Here is a 17438-nt window from a genome sequence, read left to right on the forward strand (position 1 = left end):
TGCAGAACCAGGCATGTTATAATGATGTAACACTTATTTACTTATTTATTTCTAAAAGTAAGTTCTACACCCAACATGGGGCTTGAACTCATGGCCCTGAGGTCAAGAGTCACACGCTCTACTGACTGAGCCAGCCAGGTCCCCTGACATTTATTCTTATTTGAACTTTTTCATTGATATTTATTGTGGTCCCCGAGAACCCATGCTTACTGGGTGCTCCCACGTGTCAGGCGCCACGTGGGACGTTCATGTGTGCTCTGTCCTCGCTCCATTCCACCAGCAAGGTCGTCTATGCATCTTACCAGCCACTCTGGGAGGAGGCAGCTGGAGCTGGAGTTGGTGGGCCACTCAGGTCTGGGTGTATCAGATCAGCAGGATTCCTGCTAGGGTCAGGCTTGAGGGACCAGCTCCCCCCCGCCCCCGAGTGCTGTCACCTGTCTGTCTGTTGGAAAGGGTCCTAGGGGAGCTTGAAATCACTTTGTGGCTGAGCCGTCTCCTTTCTCCCTGGGACTCAGAGTGCCTGTGTGGCTCAGGAAGGGATGCAGTAGGAGAATTCTGGGGACATCTGTCCGTTTGGGGTGAGTGGAGGCCAGGCATCCCCACTCCCAGTGCAATTTATGTGCATGAAGATTTGTGGGACATGGCTCCCCAACTAGGGTCTACAAGGAATAGACCCTTGCCCCCCACTTCTGCCTCCCCACCCTACTCCTGTCATCCCACCCATTACCCCAGGCCTGGGCTGGACCGCACATGTTTGGATGTGACTCGAGTGACAAAGGCGATAGCGAGGGTCAGAGTTTATTTGAGGGTTGCATGAGATGGGAATGGGGCCAGGGCCTCTGGAGATCCCTGGGGCTCTGAGTCATCCACTCTAAGCCTTGGCAGTTTTGTGAGCCCAAGAAAGTGGCCATCAACCCACCTTCTCCTGCCACCAGGGCACCCGACTGATGACGACACAGGTTGACATGCACTGAGGATCTACTGTGCACAGGCACCTGGACTGGCTTACACCAAGTCTCACAGGAGCCCTAGGAGGGGGAACTGCTTCTGGCCACATTTTATAAACAAGGAAACTGAGACACAGAGCAGCGAAACCCACAGCCAGAAGGCTGGGTCCAGCCGTCCATGTGCACCTGGGGCCCTAGGGTGCTCTGAGCTCAGCACACACAGATTTCAAATGCTCACAGCCTGGAAGAAGTCGCAGAGTCTGAGACTTGCACTGTCAGCAGCATGGGAGTTACAGAAACCCGGTTCGAATCCTGACTCTGAAGCTCAGTACTGGCCATGGGACTCCTGGTGAGTCACTGCCCTTCTTTGGACCTCGGTTTCCTCATCTGTAAAATGGATGGAGACATTTAGAGACCCACTGTTTAAGCCCAACCCTCCCCTCCTGCATCTAACATCTGGAGAGCTACATTTTCCGGCTTCCTCTGCCCAGAGATGTGGCCATGTGACTCTGTTCTTGCCAATGAGGTATAAGCAGGAGGGTCCCAAGGCCTCCCGGGAAGATTTCCAGGTGCTGAGTGCCCCCTGGTCTCTGCCTTTCCCTCTGAGAGAGGAGGTGAAGGCTGGAGCCCTGGCAGCCATTTTGTGACATGAAGCCACCTTGCAGACACAAGGCACGGATGCTGAGAAATCAAGTACTGCTACTGTGGCTGAGCCTGGACCTATCTTTACAGAGTCCTCTTCCTGCTGCCTGACACCAGGTCTCTATCCCTGATCCCTGGGTTCACACCAGTGTAGAGTCCTTCCCTGAGCCCCGTGACCGGTGGCCCAGCATGCTACGCATCTCATGGGTGACCCCTTCCCAGTGGCCCCTGCCAGCCGACAGTGTCCGGTGCAAGCGGGATAAAGGCAGGCTGCTCTCCCGGCCTCCCCCCATGGCTGCAGGTGCTGTAGCAGTGACTGTGGGTCTGAGGGGGTCCCCAGGTTCTGGGCAGGATGAGTAGGGGGTTTGGTGGTGGGTACCCTGATGGGGCTGAGCCCTGGGGCTGGCCTTGGAGACTTCAGCAGGGCGGACAGGGTCGTCTTCAAAGTGTGGTGGGGACAGTTCATGGAGGCCACGGCGGGTGGCCCGGGCAGCTCGGAGCAGAGTGTGGGTCAGCGCCGCCACCAGGACCAGAGCACCCACTCCAAGGATGGAGGCGGCTGCTGCACCTGTCTCGATCTCAAAGAGCAGCAGGGCGTAGATGGACAGTGCTGGGGAAAGAAATGGCTCTCATTTACTTAGTCAACAAACGTTTGATCCCCAAGCTCTGGGAGAGCTCCCCCAAACAGAGGGCAGTCACAGAAACTTGTACACGATGGGCACATAGCTTAACTACCTAATCCTCTTACACCATCATCACATGCATTTTACTGTAAAATGGTGAATTTTATGTTATAAGTACTTGACCACAACTAAAACAACCCAGATCTCAGGCTTCCTGAATCCCGTGATTTAACTTTGAGTGAATCACAGCCCCTCTCTGGCCTGTTTGCCAGTCTCAACGAGATGGTTGGTGACCTGACCTTGAGGACCAATCTGTGCTAGCTTGTTGACTTGTCCAGCACCCAGTTGGCACCATTCTTTTTGATGAGGACTGTCCTGTGGACTGTAGGATATTTAGCAGCTTCTACCCACTTGATGCAGTAGCATTCTCCACCTTCCCTGTCATGACAACCCAAAATGTCTCCAGATATTGGCAAATGTTCCCTGGATCAGCAGAATCTGTTCCCATTGAAAACCACCAGCTCAGTCCCTACCTTCATCCAGATCGTTAATGTAGGAGCACTGAGCCACCTCTCTGACATGTTGATGGGTATGGTGCTAGGCTAGGCCAATCAGAACATTGCTTCCCCTGGTTGTACTGATTGGGTGCAGGGCTATCACATGACCCAAGCCCAGCTAATCAAAGCGAGCCCTGGGGCTTTTGACTGGGCTGTGGGTAGGGAGGAATTTTCTTACTGCAGCAGCAGGGGAATTGGTCCAGGAGAAGCCCAGAGTGGACTGGAAGCCTTCTTGGCACTTTGCTGGCTGTCTTTATGCTTTCTCTGGCTCTGTACTGTTTGCTTTTTAGATGTCACACTGCATCATGTTCGACAGATTAAAGTGAGGCCAAGGACTTCTTTTGCTCTAAACATTTTTGAAAAGGTTTTTAAAATTATTCTTTTGGCTCTGGCTAGCAACGAATGGATGATTGGGTGATTGGCTGGATGTGCTCGGGCATTCTTGCTGAGTGAGGTAATCTAACCTCAAAAGGAATCTAAATGGGAGCTCAACAAATTCTTAATTTAAAACTTAATGAGGCTGACACAGTTACCTTTTTCCCCCTCTTTGTGAGTTTCTTGTGTATTAGAATGAGGATATCTTATTCTCCAAGTCTCCAATATATATATATATTTTTTAGCCAGCCTGGGAAAGGGCTCAAGGTTGTAGGCATTGTATTGAAAGCACTTATAGATATCTTTTCCAGGGGATAGCAGGTGAAGAGGTGAAACAAGAGGCATTTCTGATTACCTTGTGGAGCACCTAGATCCATCTGCACCTGAGGCCAACCAGCCCGATCTTTACAGATACATGCGTCACCCCCTCCACCCTCCTTTTTAAAAAAACTCACAGCTGGAGCATTTTATTAAGTCTAACAGCAAAAGTTATGCAGAGTTCCCTGTACTTTATATATCCATATATACCCTTATAGTCCCATAATGAACCCTAGGCTCACATCTCATAAATAATTTAAATATATCTCCTAAACTTCTATTTCTCTGTTGTAGAAATGAAAAAAACAAAACAAAACAAAACAGACAGTAATAGCAAACCCCTTGTTTTTCATTCAGCTGAATATTTTCTTCTTCTAGTAAAACAGGTTGTTTATAGGACTGCCAGTGGTCTGTGTATGTTTCAGCCCTAGGTCTGCAGCACCATCAATGCATTTTCCAAGATTAGAATGATATATAAGATGTTGGGATGCTTGATGCTTTGATTACTTTACTGGCAAGTGTGAGTGAGAGGATGTTGATCTAAGAAAAGTTATCACGAGTCAGGGAAGGAAAGACAATGTGCTGTGTCCTTCTGGCACCCACACTTTTAGTTTTTGTTATGTTTCATGTTATGGGATTTACAACTGCATTTCTGGTTTATAAAGCATTTTTTTTTTAACCTAAGCCATTCTTGAGCTAGAGGTTCTGATATTTGTAACCAACAGCTTTTTACTAAGACCAACCCATGAAACACTATCTCCAAAAAAACACCAAGGACATGAAAGTTTTTGTTCAAACCAAAGGTAGGAAACTGAAGAATCAAAAATGTTCTGAAGACCACTACGACTTATGGAACCCCTACTGGGGTCAGATGCCATTCACAATCTTTCTCAGGGATTAACCCGGAATCCCCTTAGTAATTCTAGAAGGCAGGGAACTATGTATCCCCACTGTACTGATGAGGAAACCTGGACACAGAGGGAATCTGCCCAAGGTCCCAGAGCAAGAAAGTGTCAGAGCCAAGAGTTGAACACAGGCCGACTGGCACTGGAGCTGACTTCAGTTATGGGGCCACGACCCTTGGCCACCCCAGCCCAGGGCTCTACACCCAACATTCTATCCCCCAGCACGCACCTGCTAAGTAGACAGAGACCCCACAGCAGAAAAGGCCAAGGGCCACGTGTCTGAGGAGGCGGCAGTCATAGAGAAACCAGTCAGACCTGAGGGGGCAGCAGGAAGAGAATAGGCTCAGGTGGAGCTGGTGGGGGAAGGCCAGGGAGGCCCGAGATCTATGTAAGGACACATCCATCCACCCATCCATCCATCCATCCATCCACCCACCCATCCATCCATCCATCCATCTCTCTATCTATCTACCCATTCATCCATCCATCCAGGTACCACTACCATCTACACATCCCCATCGATTATTCAACCGTACAGCCATCCATCCATTCAATCAGGCTCTATTAATCCATCCAACCACTTACTGAAACAGCCACCATCTGTCCATCCATCCATTTGCCATTCACCACCCAACTACCCATCCGTCCTTCCAACCACCCTTTCATCCTTCACCCACCCATCCATCCACCATCCATCTCCTCCTCACTATCCATTGACCCAACCAACTATCCATCTGTCCATTCATCCATTCCTCATTCACCGCTCATCCATCCACCATCCTCTCCCCCTCTTCTATGGCCCATCCGTATACATCAGTCCATTCAAACATGCAACACTCACGAGGCAGCTGTTATGCACAGACACTAGCTGTGCACCTGACTTCCATTATTCTACAGACCATAAGCTCGTTTGGGAAGTAAAGAAACCAGGGCTAATTTGTTATCAGACATAGTAGAAACAGAGATTCCCAAGAGCTGAGACTGATGGAGGTCTTCGTTTTGAGCCTGGCACCATGCTAAGTGCTTCTGTTGTGTGCACTCTCCCTCCCTCCCTCCTGGAGGCTTAAGAAACAGAGGCTCTGAGAGCTTCCATTATCGTTCATCTCCCAGTGGTACAGCAGAAGTGGCCTCCTCCCCAGTCTCTCCACCACCTGACCTCATGCCCCCTTTTCCCACAGTGGCCGGAGGGGTTATTCCAAACTGAAGTCAGATATGCCCCTCCTTTCTCCCCCAACCCTCTCAGGCAGAGTAACCCTCAAAGTGTTCATCACAGCACAAGAAGAGCTACATGGTCCAGTTCCTGATTTCTCTGCCCTTATCTCCCTTATGTCTCCCCACGGCCACATCAATCACCTTGATCTCCCTCTAACACCCCAAGCACATTCCTGCCCCAGGTCCTTTGCACATGGTGTTCCTCCTGCCTGGATCACAGTCCTCCAGATCTTCTGCCTCCTTCCCTTCTTCAAGTCTCTGCTCAAGCCTCTGCTGATGGTCCCATTTCAACCCCCCATTCTGCCCTCTTTCTTGGCATCACCCCATTTTCCTCCTTTCCCAGCATTCATCGTTACTTAATGTTATTTGTCTTGCCTCTATTTTCTACCCCATGAAGACAGGTCTGGGTCCACCTGGTTCCTGCTGTGTCCTCTACTCCTGGTGCTGGGCTCAGCCCCCTGAAGACACCCATGATTGGGTGTTTGTTGACTGACACATGAGTGTAGTTCAGCCCCCCTTGAGCTATGGAATGAATAGCGCACACTTTAGGTGAGATCTACCCCAGTGGTGAAAGTTCCCATCCATTCAAATCCATGGAATAGGGGACCCTGATTCTGGCTCCCCTCCCCCAGCATCCTGGAGGGGAACACTGGGAAGGTTCTTCGCTACACTCCCTGTCCCCTGACACCTGCCTCCACCAGTGCCCATGTTCCTGAGCTCAGCTGCCTGAGGAAGGATACCCACCCAGGACCAGAGCACAGGTTCTGGCTCTACCAGAAATAAGTTCAAATCTCCTCCACCCTCTTCCAAACCGGGCAGCCTAAAGAGATCAGCTTCCCCTGTGTAAGAGAGGCAGGAACACCAGCCTCGCAGGGGTCACTTGGCTAGTCCACAGAATGCGAAAAGCACATAGAGCTTAGGGTTCCCTCAATGATAAGCGCTGTCAACACTGGGGCCACCCGGCCCTGGGTCCCCAATAACCGCAGTTTCCACCTCTGTAAAATGGTGGGGGGAGTGCAGCAGTCGATGCACGCCCGATGGAGGGAGGGACGGAGGGAGGAAGAGATGAGAGAGGGGGTGGGGGATGGAGAGAGGGGAGGAAGAGAGGACGGGATGGAAGCAAGTAGAGGGGAGAGGGGACGCTCTCCCCCAACCTGAGGTCCCGACAGGGGCAGCGGCTCGCCTGGGCTTGCCCAGCCCCCAGCCGGGCCTCGGGGCGGAGGGGCCTGTCCTACCTGCCGGGGCCGGGCCCCCGCGCCAGCTCGGCGCCCAGGTGGCCGCAGAGCGCCGCTAGCAGAAGGCAGGTCAGGCCCAACACCAGGGCGAGCGCGGCGAGCGCGGCGGCCAGCGGCAGCAGCGCCCCGGCCGCGTCCTCGGGCAGCCCGGGGCCGGCGCCCAGCTCCGGGCCGAGCCCGTCGACGCGCAGTCCCCGAAGCTCGGCGCGGCCCGCCTGCAGCTGGAACAGCAGCTGCGCTCCCAGTGCCGCCAGCACGGCCGCCGGGATGCCCAGCAAGGTCATCGCGGCCAGCACCCGGCCGCCGTACGACCGGGCCATGACTGGGGGTCTGTGAGCCGGGGTGGGGGTGGGGGGCGGTCGAGGAAAAAAAGAGATTTTAGCGGGGCAGGGGAGTTGGGCTGGCGTCCAAAGGTCCCCAGGAGTTCCGAAGGGGGCGGGACCGCAAGGGGTATCTGAAAATTGAGGGGCCGAAGAGGGATTGGTGTGCAGATCGCCGTGGGGATGAGGAAGCTCTGCGAAAACTTGGGTCAAAGTCTTTCCCCTCCCTCCAGGGACCCTGCGGGCGCCCCCTCCCGGTCTCCAGGTCCTGGCCGGGCGGGGCCGGGGCGGGGCGGGGCTAAGAAGGGACAGAGGCGGCCCCAAGACAGGAATGGGCTCAGTGGCTGGATCCCCGGAGCCCTACAAGCCCCTAAACTCATTAAAGGGACCGCTACACCGCCCACTGCCCGAAGCACCTGTTTCGTTGCTTTAAAAAAAAAAAGAAAAGAAAAGAAAAGAAAAAAGAAACTTGAACGAATTTTTAAATAATTCACTCTGATACTCGGTCTCTTTACCTGCGGCGCTTGCAGTTGGCTGCGATTTCCCCTCCGTTCGACCTTCTTTTAAGGCTTTGCCGAAATGTCGCCTCCTGGGCGAGGCCCTTTGGCGGCCGCGGCTTGAGCAGGCACCCCTGTCTTTTGCTGTTCGACTTTGTTCCTCCCAAGGCCCGTAGTTTTGGTTATTATCTATTTATTTTTAATTTTAAACATTGAGGTGAGATTTACATGACATAAAAGAAACCATTCCGAAGTGAACAGTCCAGTGGTATTTAGTACATACAGTGTTGTGAAAACAGCATCTTCGTCTGGTTCTGGAACATTTTCATCATCCCCAAAGGAGACCCCATCCCCTTCCCCTAAGCCCTGGCAACCGCTGATCTGCTTTCTGTCTCTGGATTTGCCTGTTCTGGACATTTTATACAAATGGAGCCAGAGCCTATATGACTTCCGGTGTCCCGTTTCTTTCACTAACGTTCATCTACATTGTACCGTGTATTAGTTCTCCGTTCCTTTTAGGGGCTGAAGAGTATCTCACTGATGGATGGACCACATGGTGTTTATGCATTTGTCTGTTGAGGGGCATTTGGTTTTTTTCCCCACCTTTTTTTTTTTTTTAAGATTTTATTCATTTTATTTGACAGAGATCACAAGTAGACAGAGAGGAAGGCAGAGAGAGAGGAGGAAGCAGGCTCCCCGCTGAGCAGAGAGCTCGATGCGGGACTCGATCCCAAGACCCTGAGATCATGACCTGAGCCGAACCCACTGAGCCACCCAGGCGCCCCTTTTTCCCACCTTTTAGCTGTTGTGAATAGTGTTGCTGTGAACACGCACACGGTTATTTATTTGAGTCTCTATTTCTTTTGGGTTTATACCTGGAGTGGAATTGCTGGTAATTACGGTCCTTCTGTATTTATCTTATGGAGGAACCTCAGACTGCTTTCCACAGCAACCTGCACCCTTTTACCTTCCCACCAGCAATGCCCGAGGGCTCCACTCTCTTCATTTCCCTGCTAACATTCATTACGCCCTGGGTTTTCATTATAGCCATCCACTGGGCGTGAAGTGGGATCTCACCGTGCCTTTTTTTCCCCCCCTAAGATTTTATTTATTTATTTGACAGACAGAGATCACAAGTAAGCAGAGAGGCAGGCGGTGGGTGTTGGGGGGGGGGGGAGCAGGCTCCCTGCTGAGCAGAGCCCCATGGGGGACCGTGGGATCATGCCCTGAGTCGAAGTCAGAGGCTTAATCCACTGTGCCACCCAGGAGCCCCTCACCGTGCTTTTGATTTGCATTTCCCTAAGGGCTAAGGAGGCTGAGCATCTTTTCGTGGGTTTGGTCTTTTGTGCATCTTCTTTGGAGAAATGCCTCTTCAGGTCCTTTGCTTAGTTTTGAATGGGTTTCTTGTCTTCTTGCCACGCCCCCCCCCCCCCCCCGCCTCCCACCCTGCGGCACTTTACGTCTCTCGAAGCTCTGCTGGTGAGTCCGAGGGCCCCCTGCTGGGGGGGTGGCGCTGCTCCCGGACGCCACGACGTCTGCCTCGAGTGTCCCCTTCTGTGACCCCTTAGAGTCTGGGGCGGTAACTCCTCTGGAGGTCGCAGCCCCGAATCCCCACTCGCGAGCTCCCCGCGGGGGTCAGAAGAGCTCCCCCGCCCCGCCGCCCTCCGCCCGGCTCTTCTGCTCCGGCGGGCTCCCGCTCCCGGGGCCGCGCTTGCCCCGGGCGGTCTGGTCCACGCGGTACTTGCAGCGGCGCAGCGGCTCGGTGAGGCTCCGCGGCGCGGGGTCGTCCAGGTCTTCGGGCTGCAGGAAGCTGCGGTCCAGCAGCTCCGCCGCCTCCTGCCAGTTGGCGAAGCAGGCGGGGCCCAGGCGCCGGATCTCGTCGGTGGCATCGTGGGTGAGGACGTCCCCGCTGGGCTTGAGCACCACGACAGCCGGCAGGCGCTCCACGGAGAAGCGGCGCCCGAGGTCCCTGTGGGGCGGGCGCGTCAGTCGGGTCGGAAGCCGGTCCCGATCCCGAGCTGGGGAGCCACCCCCATCCCCAGGACTCACGGAGCGCCTTCCGTGTGCACGGTGTGTGCTGGGGGCGCCCGGGGACCTGGCCAGGCCTCAGTGGCCTCTGCACTGTGTCTCCAATACCTCAGACAAGCTACCACCTCATATATTTCATGTCATGTCATGTCATGTCATGTCATATATTATAATTGTATATGTTATAACACATCACAACATGCACTATGCGGGACATACGCTAAAAAACGTATACTGGGGCGCGTGGGTTGTTCAGTTGGTTAAGCGTTTGCTTTGTGCTCAGGTCATGATCCCATGGTCCTGGGATCCAGCCCAGCGCCCAGCGTTGGGCTCCCTGCTCAGTGACGCCTGCTTCGCCCTCTCCCACTCCTCCTGCTTGTGTTCCCTCTCTCTGTCAAATAAATAAATAAAATCTTTAAAAAAGATAAAAAGTAAAAAATACACTAAAAAATGACTCATTGTTGATGCGAAATTTGTTTTTGTATTTTATCTGGGAACTCTGTGTGTGTGTGTTCCTGTGTGTATAGGGTGGCGAGAAGGGGGTAGGGAATGGCTCACTCTCTGTCCAGACACCTAAGCCACCCAGAGTAGGCTTTGTCCAGAGGACCCTGTGTCACACGAGGTCAGCAGGTCCGAGTTTGGCTCTGACCTCACAGCTGACATTTCTGCCATGGGAAGGAAAATGTTGCCACTTTGCAGGAAGGATTCCCCTCAGCAGCAGAGAGGGCAGAAGGAGGAAGCAAATGTCCTAACTCTGATAATGGTGGGTGGAGAATGACGGTCTCTAGAAACTTCCAACTTGGGGAGCAAAATTAATGAAGTCAGTCAAGTGTCAGAAGCCTGTGATTCGCTTTCAGATGGTTCCTTGCAAACTTCCCGTGTGTGTAGATAAAGCAGACATGGCCAGGTGCCAACGAGTGCTGTGGATTTCACTGCATGCTTCTTCCAACTTGAGAGATCTTGGAAATTTTTCATCATGAAAAGTTGAAGTTTAAAAAGAAGGAAAGCCAGGGCGCCTGGCTGGCTCAGTTGGAGGAGAGTGTGACTCTTGATTTCAGGATTGTGAGTTCGAGCCCCATGCTGGGTGTAGAGATTACTTAAAAATAAAATGTTAAAAAGAAATTTTTAAACTAAAAAAAAAAAAAAAAAGGAACGCCTTCCTGCAGAAAAGGGGAGGGTCCTAAGACAGCCATGAGCTGTAGCATGGTTCATTGGGCAACTGGGTACACCACCTCTCTCTCAGCTCCGATGCCCTCCTGCCTGGCTCCCAGCTACTCTGAGGATCATATCCACTCCCGTTAAGATGGAGACCATGGTGCTGCTCTGCATGGTGCTTGCAGACCTCTCCTATCGCTTACTTTTTTTTTTTTTAAGATTTTATTTATTTATTTGTCAGAGAGAGAGAGAGAGAGAGCATAAGCAGGGAGAGCGAGAAGCAGACTCCTGGCTGAGCACAGAGCCCAACGTGGGACTTGATCCTAGGACCCACATCGTGACCCCAGCCAAAGGCAGACATTTAACCTGCTGAGCCACGCAGGCATCCCTCCCATCTGTGATTGCTTACCGTTCCCTGAACTGCTGCTCTTTCTCTGATGGCCTCTTCATCTGTGCTGTCCCCTCTGCCTGGGAACCCTTCCCTCTCCTCACTCTTTCCTATCCTCCCTGGCCTTGGGGGTCTCTTTTTAAAAACACTTCTTCAAGGAACCATTCCCTGACCCCAAACCTCAGCAAGATCTCCCCATTATATTTCCACATGGCATCCTCCCTTTGTCCTCTGGACCATTACTGCAGTTTCTTATTATATATGTGTTTGAGTCTTTGTGTCACATCTGTCTCCCATCTAGGTTGTAAGCTCCTTGGGAGCTAAGTAGAAACGGGCATACATAGCCCCTTAGGTGGTCCCCTCCCCACCCCATCTGGGGATAGACTGGCACACAGGACACGCTCATTAATTCCAGCTGGAACAGAGGGAACAATAAATAAAAACGTCACTTTCAGCAGAAATATCTCCTCCTCCAGGAAGCCCTCCCTGACCTCTTCTCCCACCTCACCTCCTCAGGTCATCCTCGAAGGGCAGGAAGAGCCACTTCTTTGGCATGTCCCTGAGGAACAGATCCTGCTGCTCCTCTGTGGGATCCTGGGACACGTACACCAGAGCCAGCTGGGCTGCCCGCAGCACGTAGAACTCATCTGTGAGCTTTACGAAGAAGTCCCTGAGGATAGGTGCGAAGGCTTGACACTGTGGGCAGGACCCAGAGCCGAAGAAGAGAAGCACCAGCCGGTTCTCCAGCCTGCGACTGAGCTCAGCCTCCGTGTCCAGCTCATCCTGGTCACTGTTATTGCGAATCAGGACACGGCCGGAGAACAGGGAGGCCATGGCAGCCTTGGCTGGGAGCTGGAGACACGGCGGAGGGACTTTGTGTGGCCCTGGGTCTGCTGGCTGGCGGCTGGCCCAGGATTAGGTATCTTTAGGAGGCCAGTTTAGGACCTCACTAATCTGCTTAAACTGCGACCTGATTCTGTGCTGCCTTTGAGGGTAGGGGCAGGCTGCCCAGGGGCTCCTTCCCGGAAGAAATCCATTAAGAAAAAGTACAGGATTGCAAAGGAAAACAGTAATCCTGACATATGGGTGTGAAAATATCTTATTAAGTTGTGATGTAAAATATACGAGATTCTTCATGAATTCAATGTGTTAATTGTGGTTCACCTGGGCTCTACAAATGATTGTGATTTCTACTGTGATAAATGGTATTTTGAAGTGTCTGCCTGCAATGGCCAGGATGTGATGTGAAATTATCTTTGATTTCCACGGCAGTCAAAGTCACAGGGCTGGCTGATACCTGCTTTGACAGGACATGAAAAACATCCCACCTTCCAGTTAAGTGTAAAATTTAATGGGAAACTTGTTAAAATGGACGCGGGAGGCCAGGAGGGGGCGCTCTCACCATACCAGCGGTCAGTTACCGGAAGACGGGTCAGTTTCAGAACTTTGGTAGAAGAATCCAGAGGAAAGAATGATCAATTGTAGCTCCCAACAGGAAAAGAGGGACATTGCAGCCACCCCTGCAACTCAGCCAATTAGCCATCATCACCCTGAACTGCTTTTCTCCATTGGACTTTCCTTCAAAACAACCCCTCCCAAGTTCCTCCCTTCTTCTCCATAAAATAACCTTCATCTTCTTTATTGAAAGAGGCTTCGGTTTTTGCTGTAGTTTGCTTTTCCCGAATCATCCCAAATTCTGTACTATTCCCAAATAAACCTATTTTTGCTAGCTGACTTTATTTTTAAGGTCAACAGAAGTTAATGAAAATAAATGTGGGGTTTTTCCCCTACACCCTCCTGAATTCAGTGGGGACAGCCCACCTTAAGATCCCTTGGTGTGTAAGGTTGAAAATCATGGCCACAAGCATTTGCAGTCCCCTCTCATCAAGAATTGGAAACTAGTTCCCCTTTCCTTGAATCTGGGTCAGCTTCATGACTTGCTTTGACCAAGAGAATGTGGTGCGAGGTCTGAGTTTGGAGGATGAGTCTTATCCTCGCTTGTCATTTTCATTCTCTTAGAAGGCTGCCTTCAAAACCCCTGTGTGAGGAAGCTGACCTTGCCCAGAGGTTGACAAAGCTTTTCTATAAAGGATCAGATAGTAAATACTTTTGGATTTGTGGGCCATAGGGTCTCTCTTTTTTTTTTTTTTTAAGATTTTACTTATTTATTTGACAGACAGAGATCACAAGCAGGCAGAGAGGCAGGCAGAGAGAGAGAGAAGGAAGCAGGCTCCCCGTTGAGCAGAGAGCCTGATGCGGGGCTCGATCCCAGGACCCTGGGATCATGACCTGAGCCGAAGGCAGAGGCTTTAACCCACTGAGCCACCCAGGTGAGCTGGGCCATAGGGTCTCTTGCAATTTCGAATTCTGCCACTGTCTTGCAAAAGTAGCTCTGGACGATATGTATATGAATTTATGTGTCTGGGTTCCAATAAGACTCTATTTATAGACACTGAAGTTTGAATTTCATAAAATTTTTGCATGTCATGAAATATTACTGTTGATTTCCTTCAACCATTCCTAAATGTAAAAACTATTCTCAGCTTCTGGCAAGCCAGATCTGGCCAGTGAGTTGTATTTGCAGACCTCTGTTCTAGCCTATTGGATAAGAGGCCACACGGAGGTGTTGACCTTAAAATTAGAAGAGTCAATTATTTTACCAACAAAAATGGGGGCGGGGCAGGGGGAAGTCACCCAATGAGTGATGTGTGTGTGTGTGTGTGTGTGTTCAGGAATAGCAGAGAATTGCAATTCACGGGAAGCAAACTACGGTAAAAACCACAGGCTTGTCCAACAAACAAAAGAGAGGATTTTATGGAGAAAGAGGAAGTTGGGAAGGGTTGTTTTGAAGGGAAGTCCGCTGCGGGGAACCAGGAGTTTGGGCTGATGATGGTTTCTCATTGGCTGATGCTTGGATAGTCAACTGGATAGTCCTTATAGGACGTGCAATGTCCACCTTTTCCTGTTGGGTGCATTAAATGATAATTCCTTCCTGTTGATATTTCTGTTTAGGGTCTGTAATTGACATTTCTTCCTGTAATTGAAATGCGGTGGTACCTGCAGGAGACCTCCCCCTTCTGGCCTTCAACTGCATTTCAGGAAGGTTTCCCTTTATTAATTTTCACCAAGGCGAGCTAGATGCTCACAGGAGAGCCAGCTCCAATTGCTACACACCTGATCTTCCAGTCCAGCCACTGGCAGATTGTAGCAGATTGCCTGAGCCAGCCAAGTCCAGCAGAGGGACTGCCCAGGCAACCTATGGGGTCCCCAAAACAGTTGATCCCTGTTGTATACCCACTCCAGTTTGGGGTGATTGGTTATGATTTGTTACACAGCAATAGCTAACTAGTACACCAGGTCTAGAGGATTTTTTCCAGGCGTAGGAAAACACTAGAGACTTTGAAAGACACTTCACATTGGCTTTAAACAATAAGAAAGAATGGGGCTCGCGGATGGCTCAGTAGGTTAGGCATCTGACTCGATTTCAATTCAGGTTTTGATCTCAGGGTGGTGAGACTGAGCCCCGTTTTGGAGTCTCTCTCTTTTTCTCTTCCTCTGCCCCTCCTGCTCATGCATGCATGCTCTCTCTCTCTCTCCAAAATATAAGTAAAAAATAAAAATAAATAAAATAAAAAGGAAATCACAAAGTCCACATTCTCCAGATTTAATTCATGTTGTCAAGATTTTGTGAACGGGCTCATTCCTAATGTGTCCTTGTTATATTCTGCTTAGAAATGATTTCCGGGTCAGATTTTCCTCAGCCTACCAGAACCCCAGGAAGTCCTGCCGTGTTGTGAATGCAAGATGCACTGGGAGCATAGTGATCTCAGTAATGGGGGACTCTCCTCTAATCTTTATAGGGTGCCAGGCTCCTGTTCTCCGAACAGCCCTGCCAGGTTTGTGCGAGTTGATTCCATCGTACAGGTGCAGCATAGAGCCTCAGAGAAACAGATTGTCAAAGCCAAGTCACCCAGTGATTGATGTGTGGTGGGGGCGGGGCAGGGGGAAGTCACCCAATGAGTGATGTGTGTGTGTGTGTGTGTGTGTGGTGTGCTGCACTGCGGAGCCAAGTCCAACTTGATTGGGGCTTTCGTTTCTCCAAGCATTTCCAAAACTGCCGCATCCTTGACATTCGGGGCTAGATCATTGTTTGTGGTGCAGGCTGTCCTGTGTATTGTAGGATGCCTAGCAACACCCCAGCCTTGATCCGCAAGATGCCAGCAGCAACCCTTCCCGTTGTGACAATTAAATATGACTCCAGACATGGCCCGGTGCCCCCAGGGGGTAGTTGAGAGCTACTACTCTAATCTTTTGTTCTGCTGTAGTGGGTTGAGTGGTGGCCCCCAAAGTGATATGTCCAAGTCCTAAACCCAGAATCTGTGACTGTTGCCTTATTTGGAAACAGGGTCTTTGCGGATGTAATTAAGAATCTCAAGACGAGATCATTCTGGATTATGTAGGTAGGTCTTCAATCCAATGACAAGTGTCCTTATAAGAGACGAAAGACGGGGCATCTGGGTAGTTCAGTCATTAAGCATCTGCCTTTGGCTCAGGTCATGATCCCGGGGCTCGGTGGGGAGCCTGCTTCTCCCTCTCCCTCTCCCACTGCTTGTGTTCCTCTCTTGCTGTGTCTGTCTCTGTCAAATAAGTTAAATCTCAACAAAAAAAAAAAAAAAAGAGAGAGAGAGAGAGACCGAAGAGGAGACACACAGAGGCAGAAGGCCATGTGGACGTGAAGCAGAGACCGGAGTAATGTGGCCATAGCCAAGGAACGCGTGGATCCTCCCCTAGAATTACAGAGGGACTATGGCTGTTCACACTTGAATTTCAGACTTCTGGCTTCCAGAATTGTGAGAGAATAAATTTCTGTTGTTTTAAGCCAGCTGGTTTGTGGTACTTCCTTAGGGCAGCAGAGGAAACTCACCCCTGCTTGTGGCGGGCACATGACTTGAGCAGAGAGACACTGTTCACTCCCACGGGGCTCATGCTCTCTTTACAGTGAAACCCCCAAGCTATGATCATCCACTATTTTACTTTTAATGTATGCTTCATTTTTCTCCTTCCGGAAAGTCCTAAGAACTCCCTTTGCTGTGGCCTGCAGCCCCTTGTGGTTGCCTTGGGGAGGGAGATGCATGACTGCCTGTGTCCCTATACCTAGCATGTGCCTGGACCATTCAGTGTGCAGAAGCGAAGTCACTTGTCAACCGTGGCGCAGTGGTGATCAAGAAATATTTGTTGCACAGTGCTCTAGGAGATGAGCAGGACCACCCAGAAGGCAACGAAAGTACAGAGAGGAGAGGGGACCTGCCCAAGGCCACCACCTGGAGGGTAGAACTCGAATTTGCGTCCCCCAGGTGTTCAGGCCTCAGTTTTCACGTCTGTGAAATGGGAATAAGACAGTGCTTCATCCAGAAAACTGGAGGACAGTTGCACTTCAGAACTGGGAGGTTTTTTGGTGTCTTATGAAAGTAATCGAGTGTAAAAGTTCCTGTATATTGGGTGATGCCCCTGGGAATCTAGGAACAGCCTTTAAGCAAAGGCATAAATAATGGATAAACAGGGATACAAAGGGGTAATTGACCATTGAAATGGACTGGGTCAGCACAGTGGGAGGTGGTTCTTCTGCACTGGAAACTGGGTTCTCCTCCTGGTGTGAGTCTGGCTAGAAGACAACCAAGCCAAAGAGTGGGAAAAGGAAGGGTTTTATTCGCAACAAGTAGGGAGACCACGGAGGATATTTCCCAAAGTAGTGTTCTCTCCCTCCTCCCTACAACAAAATTGGGGAAGTTTTAAGCTAAGGATTCATGCATATTTATGAAGGGGCTTGGCAAAGGAAAGATCAGTAGAGAACTGGGGCAAAAGTCATCAGTGTTTGAGAGCTCAAAGGGGTTTAAATTCTGCAATGACTCAAGACTGTGTGTTGGGTCAACCCTTACTTCTAAAACAGCGCTGGGAGTATGACCCCTGATTTATTGTCTGAAATGGTAAGGCTCGCCCCTGGCCTGGTAGTGGATGCTAGTTTTCAAGTTCTTTTGTTTCTTCTTCTTCTTCTTCTTTTTTTTTTTTTTTTTTAAGGTTTTATTTATTTATTTGGCAGAGAGAGAGAGAGAGAGAGGAGAGAGGAAACACAAGCAGGGGAGTGGGAGAGGGAGAAGCAGTTTTCCCGAAAAACTGGGAACCCAATGAGGGGCTTGATTCCAGGACCCTGGGATCATGAACCTGAGCCGAAGGTAGAT

The 17438-nt window shown here is 50.7% G+C and overlaps 2 protein-coding genes across 3 annotated transcripts; both read right to left on the minus strand.

Moving 5' to 3' along the window:
• Positions 1–786: 786 nt before the first annotated feature.
• On the minus strand, positions 787–7427 carry TMEM221 (transmembrane protein 221). Of its 2 annotated transcripts, XM_059387785.1 has the most exons (4): positions 6815–7427; positions 4597–4682; positions 1969–2199; positions 787–1334 (listed from the first exon to the last, which is right to left on the minus strand). In XM_059387785.1, the coding sequence occupies exons 1-4, from the start codon at positions 7132–7134 to the stop codon at positions 1273–1275; spliced, it is 699 nt and encodes a 232-aa protein (XP_059243768.1). In that variant the 5' UTR covers positions 7135–7427; the 3' UTR covers positions 787–1272. The 2 variants fall into 2 exon arrangements, with proteins under 2 accessions (XP_059243768.1, XP_059243767.1); XM_059387784.1 differs by having other exon boundaries at positions 787–2199.
• A 1695-nt stretch (positions 7428–9122) lies between these two features.
• NXNL1 (nucleoredoxin like 1) lies at positions 9123–12036 on the minus strand. Its single transcript, XM_059387786.1, has 2 exons — positions 11711–12036; positions 9123–9600 (listed from the first exon to the last, which is right to left on the minus strand). The coding sequence occupies exons 1-2, from the start codon at positions 12034–12036 to the stop codon at positions 9267–9269; spliced, it is 660 nt and encodes a 219-aa protein (XP_059243769.1). The 3' UTR covers positions 9123–9266.
• Between the last annotated feature and the right edge of the window lie 5402 nt (positions 12037–17438).

The sequence above is a fragment of the Mustela nigripes genome, chromosome 2 (assembly GCF_022355385.1).
Source record: "Mustela nigripes isolate SB6536 chromosome 2, MUSNIG.SB6536, whole genome shotgun sequence".
In the NCBI taxonomy this organism is placed as follows: domain Eukaryota; kingdom Metazoa; phylum Chordata; class Mammalia; order Carnivora; family Mustelidae; genus Mustela; species Mustela nigripes.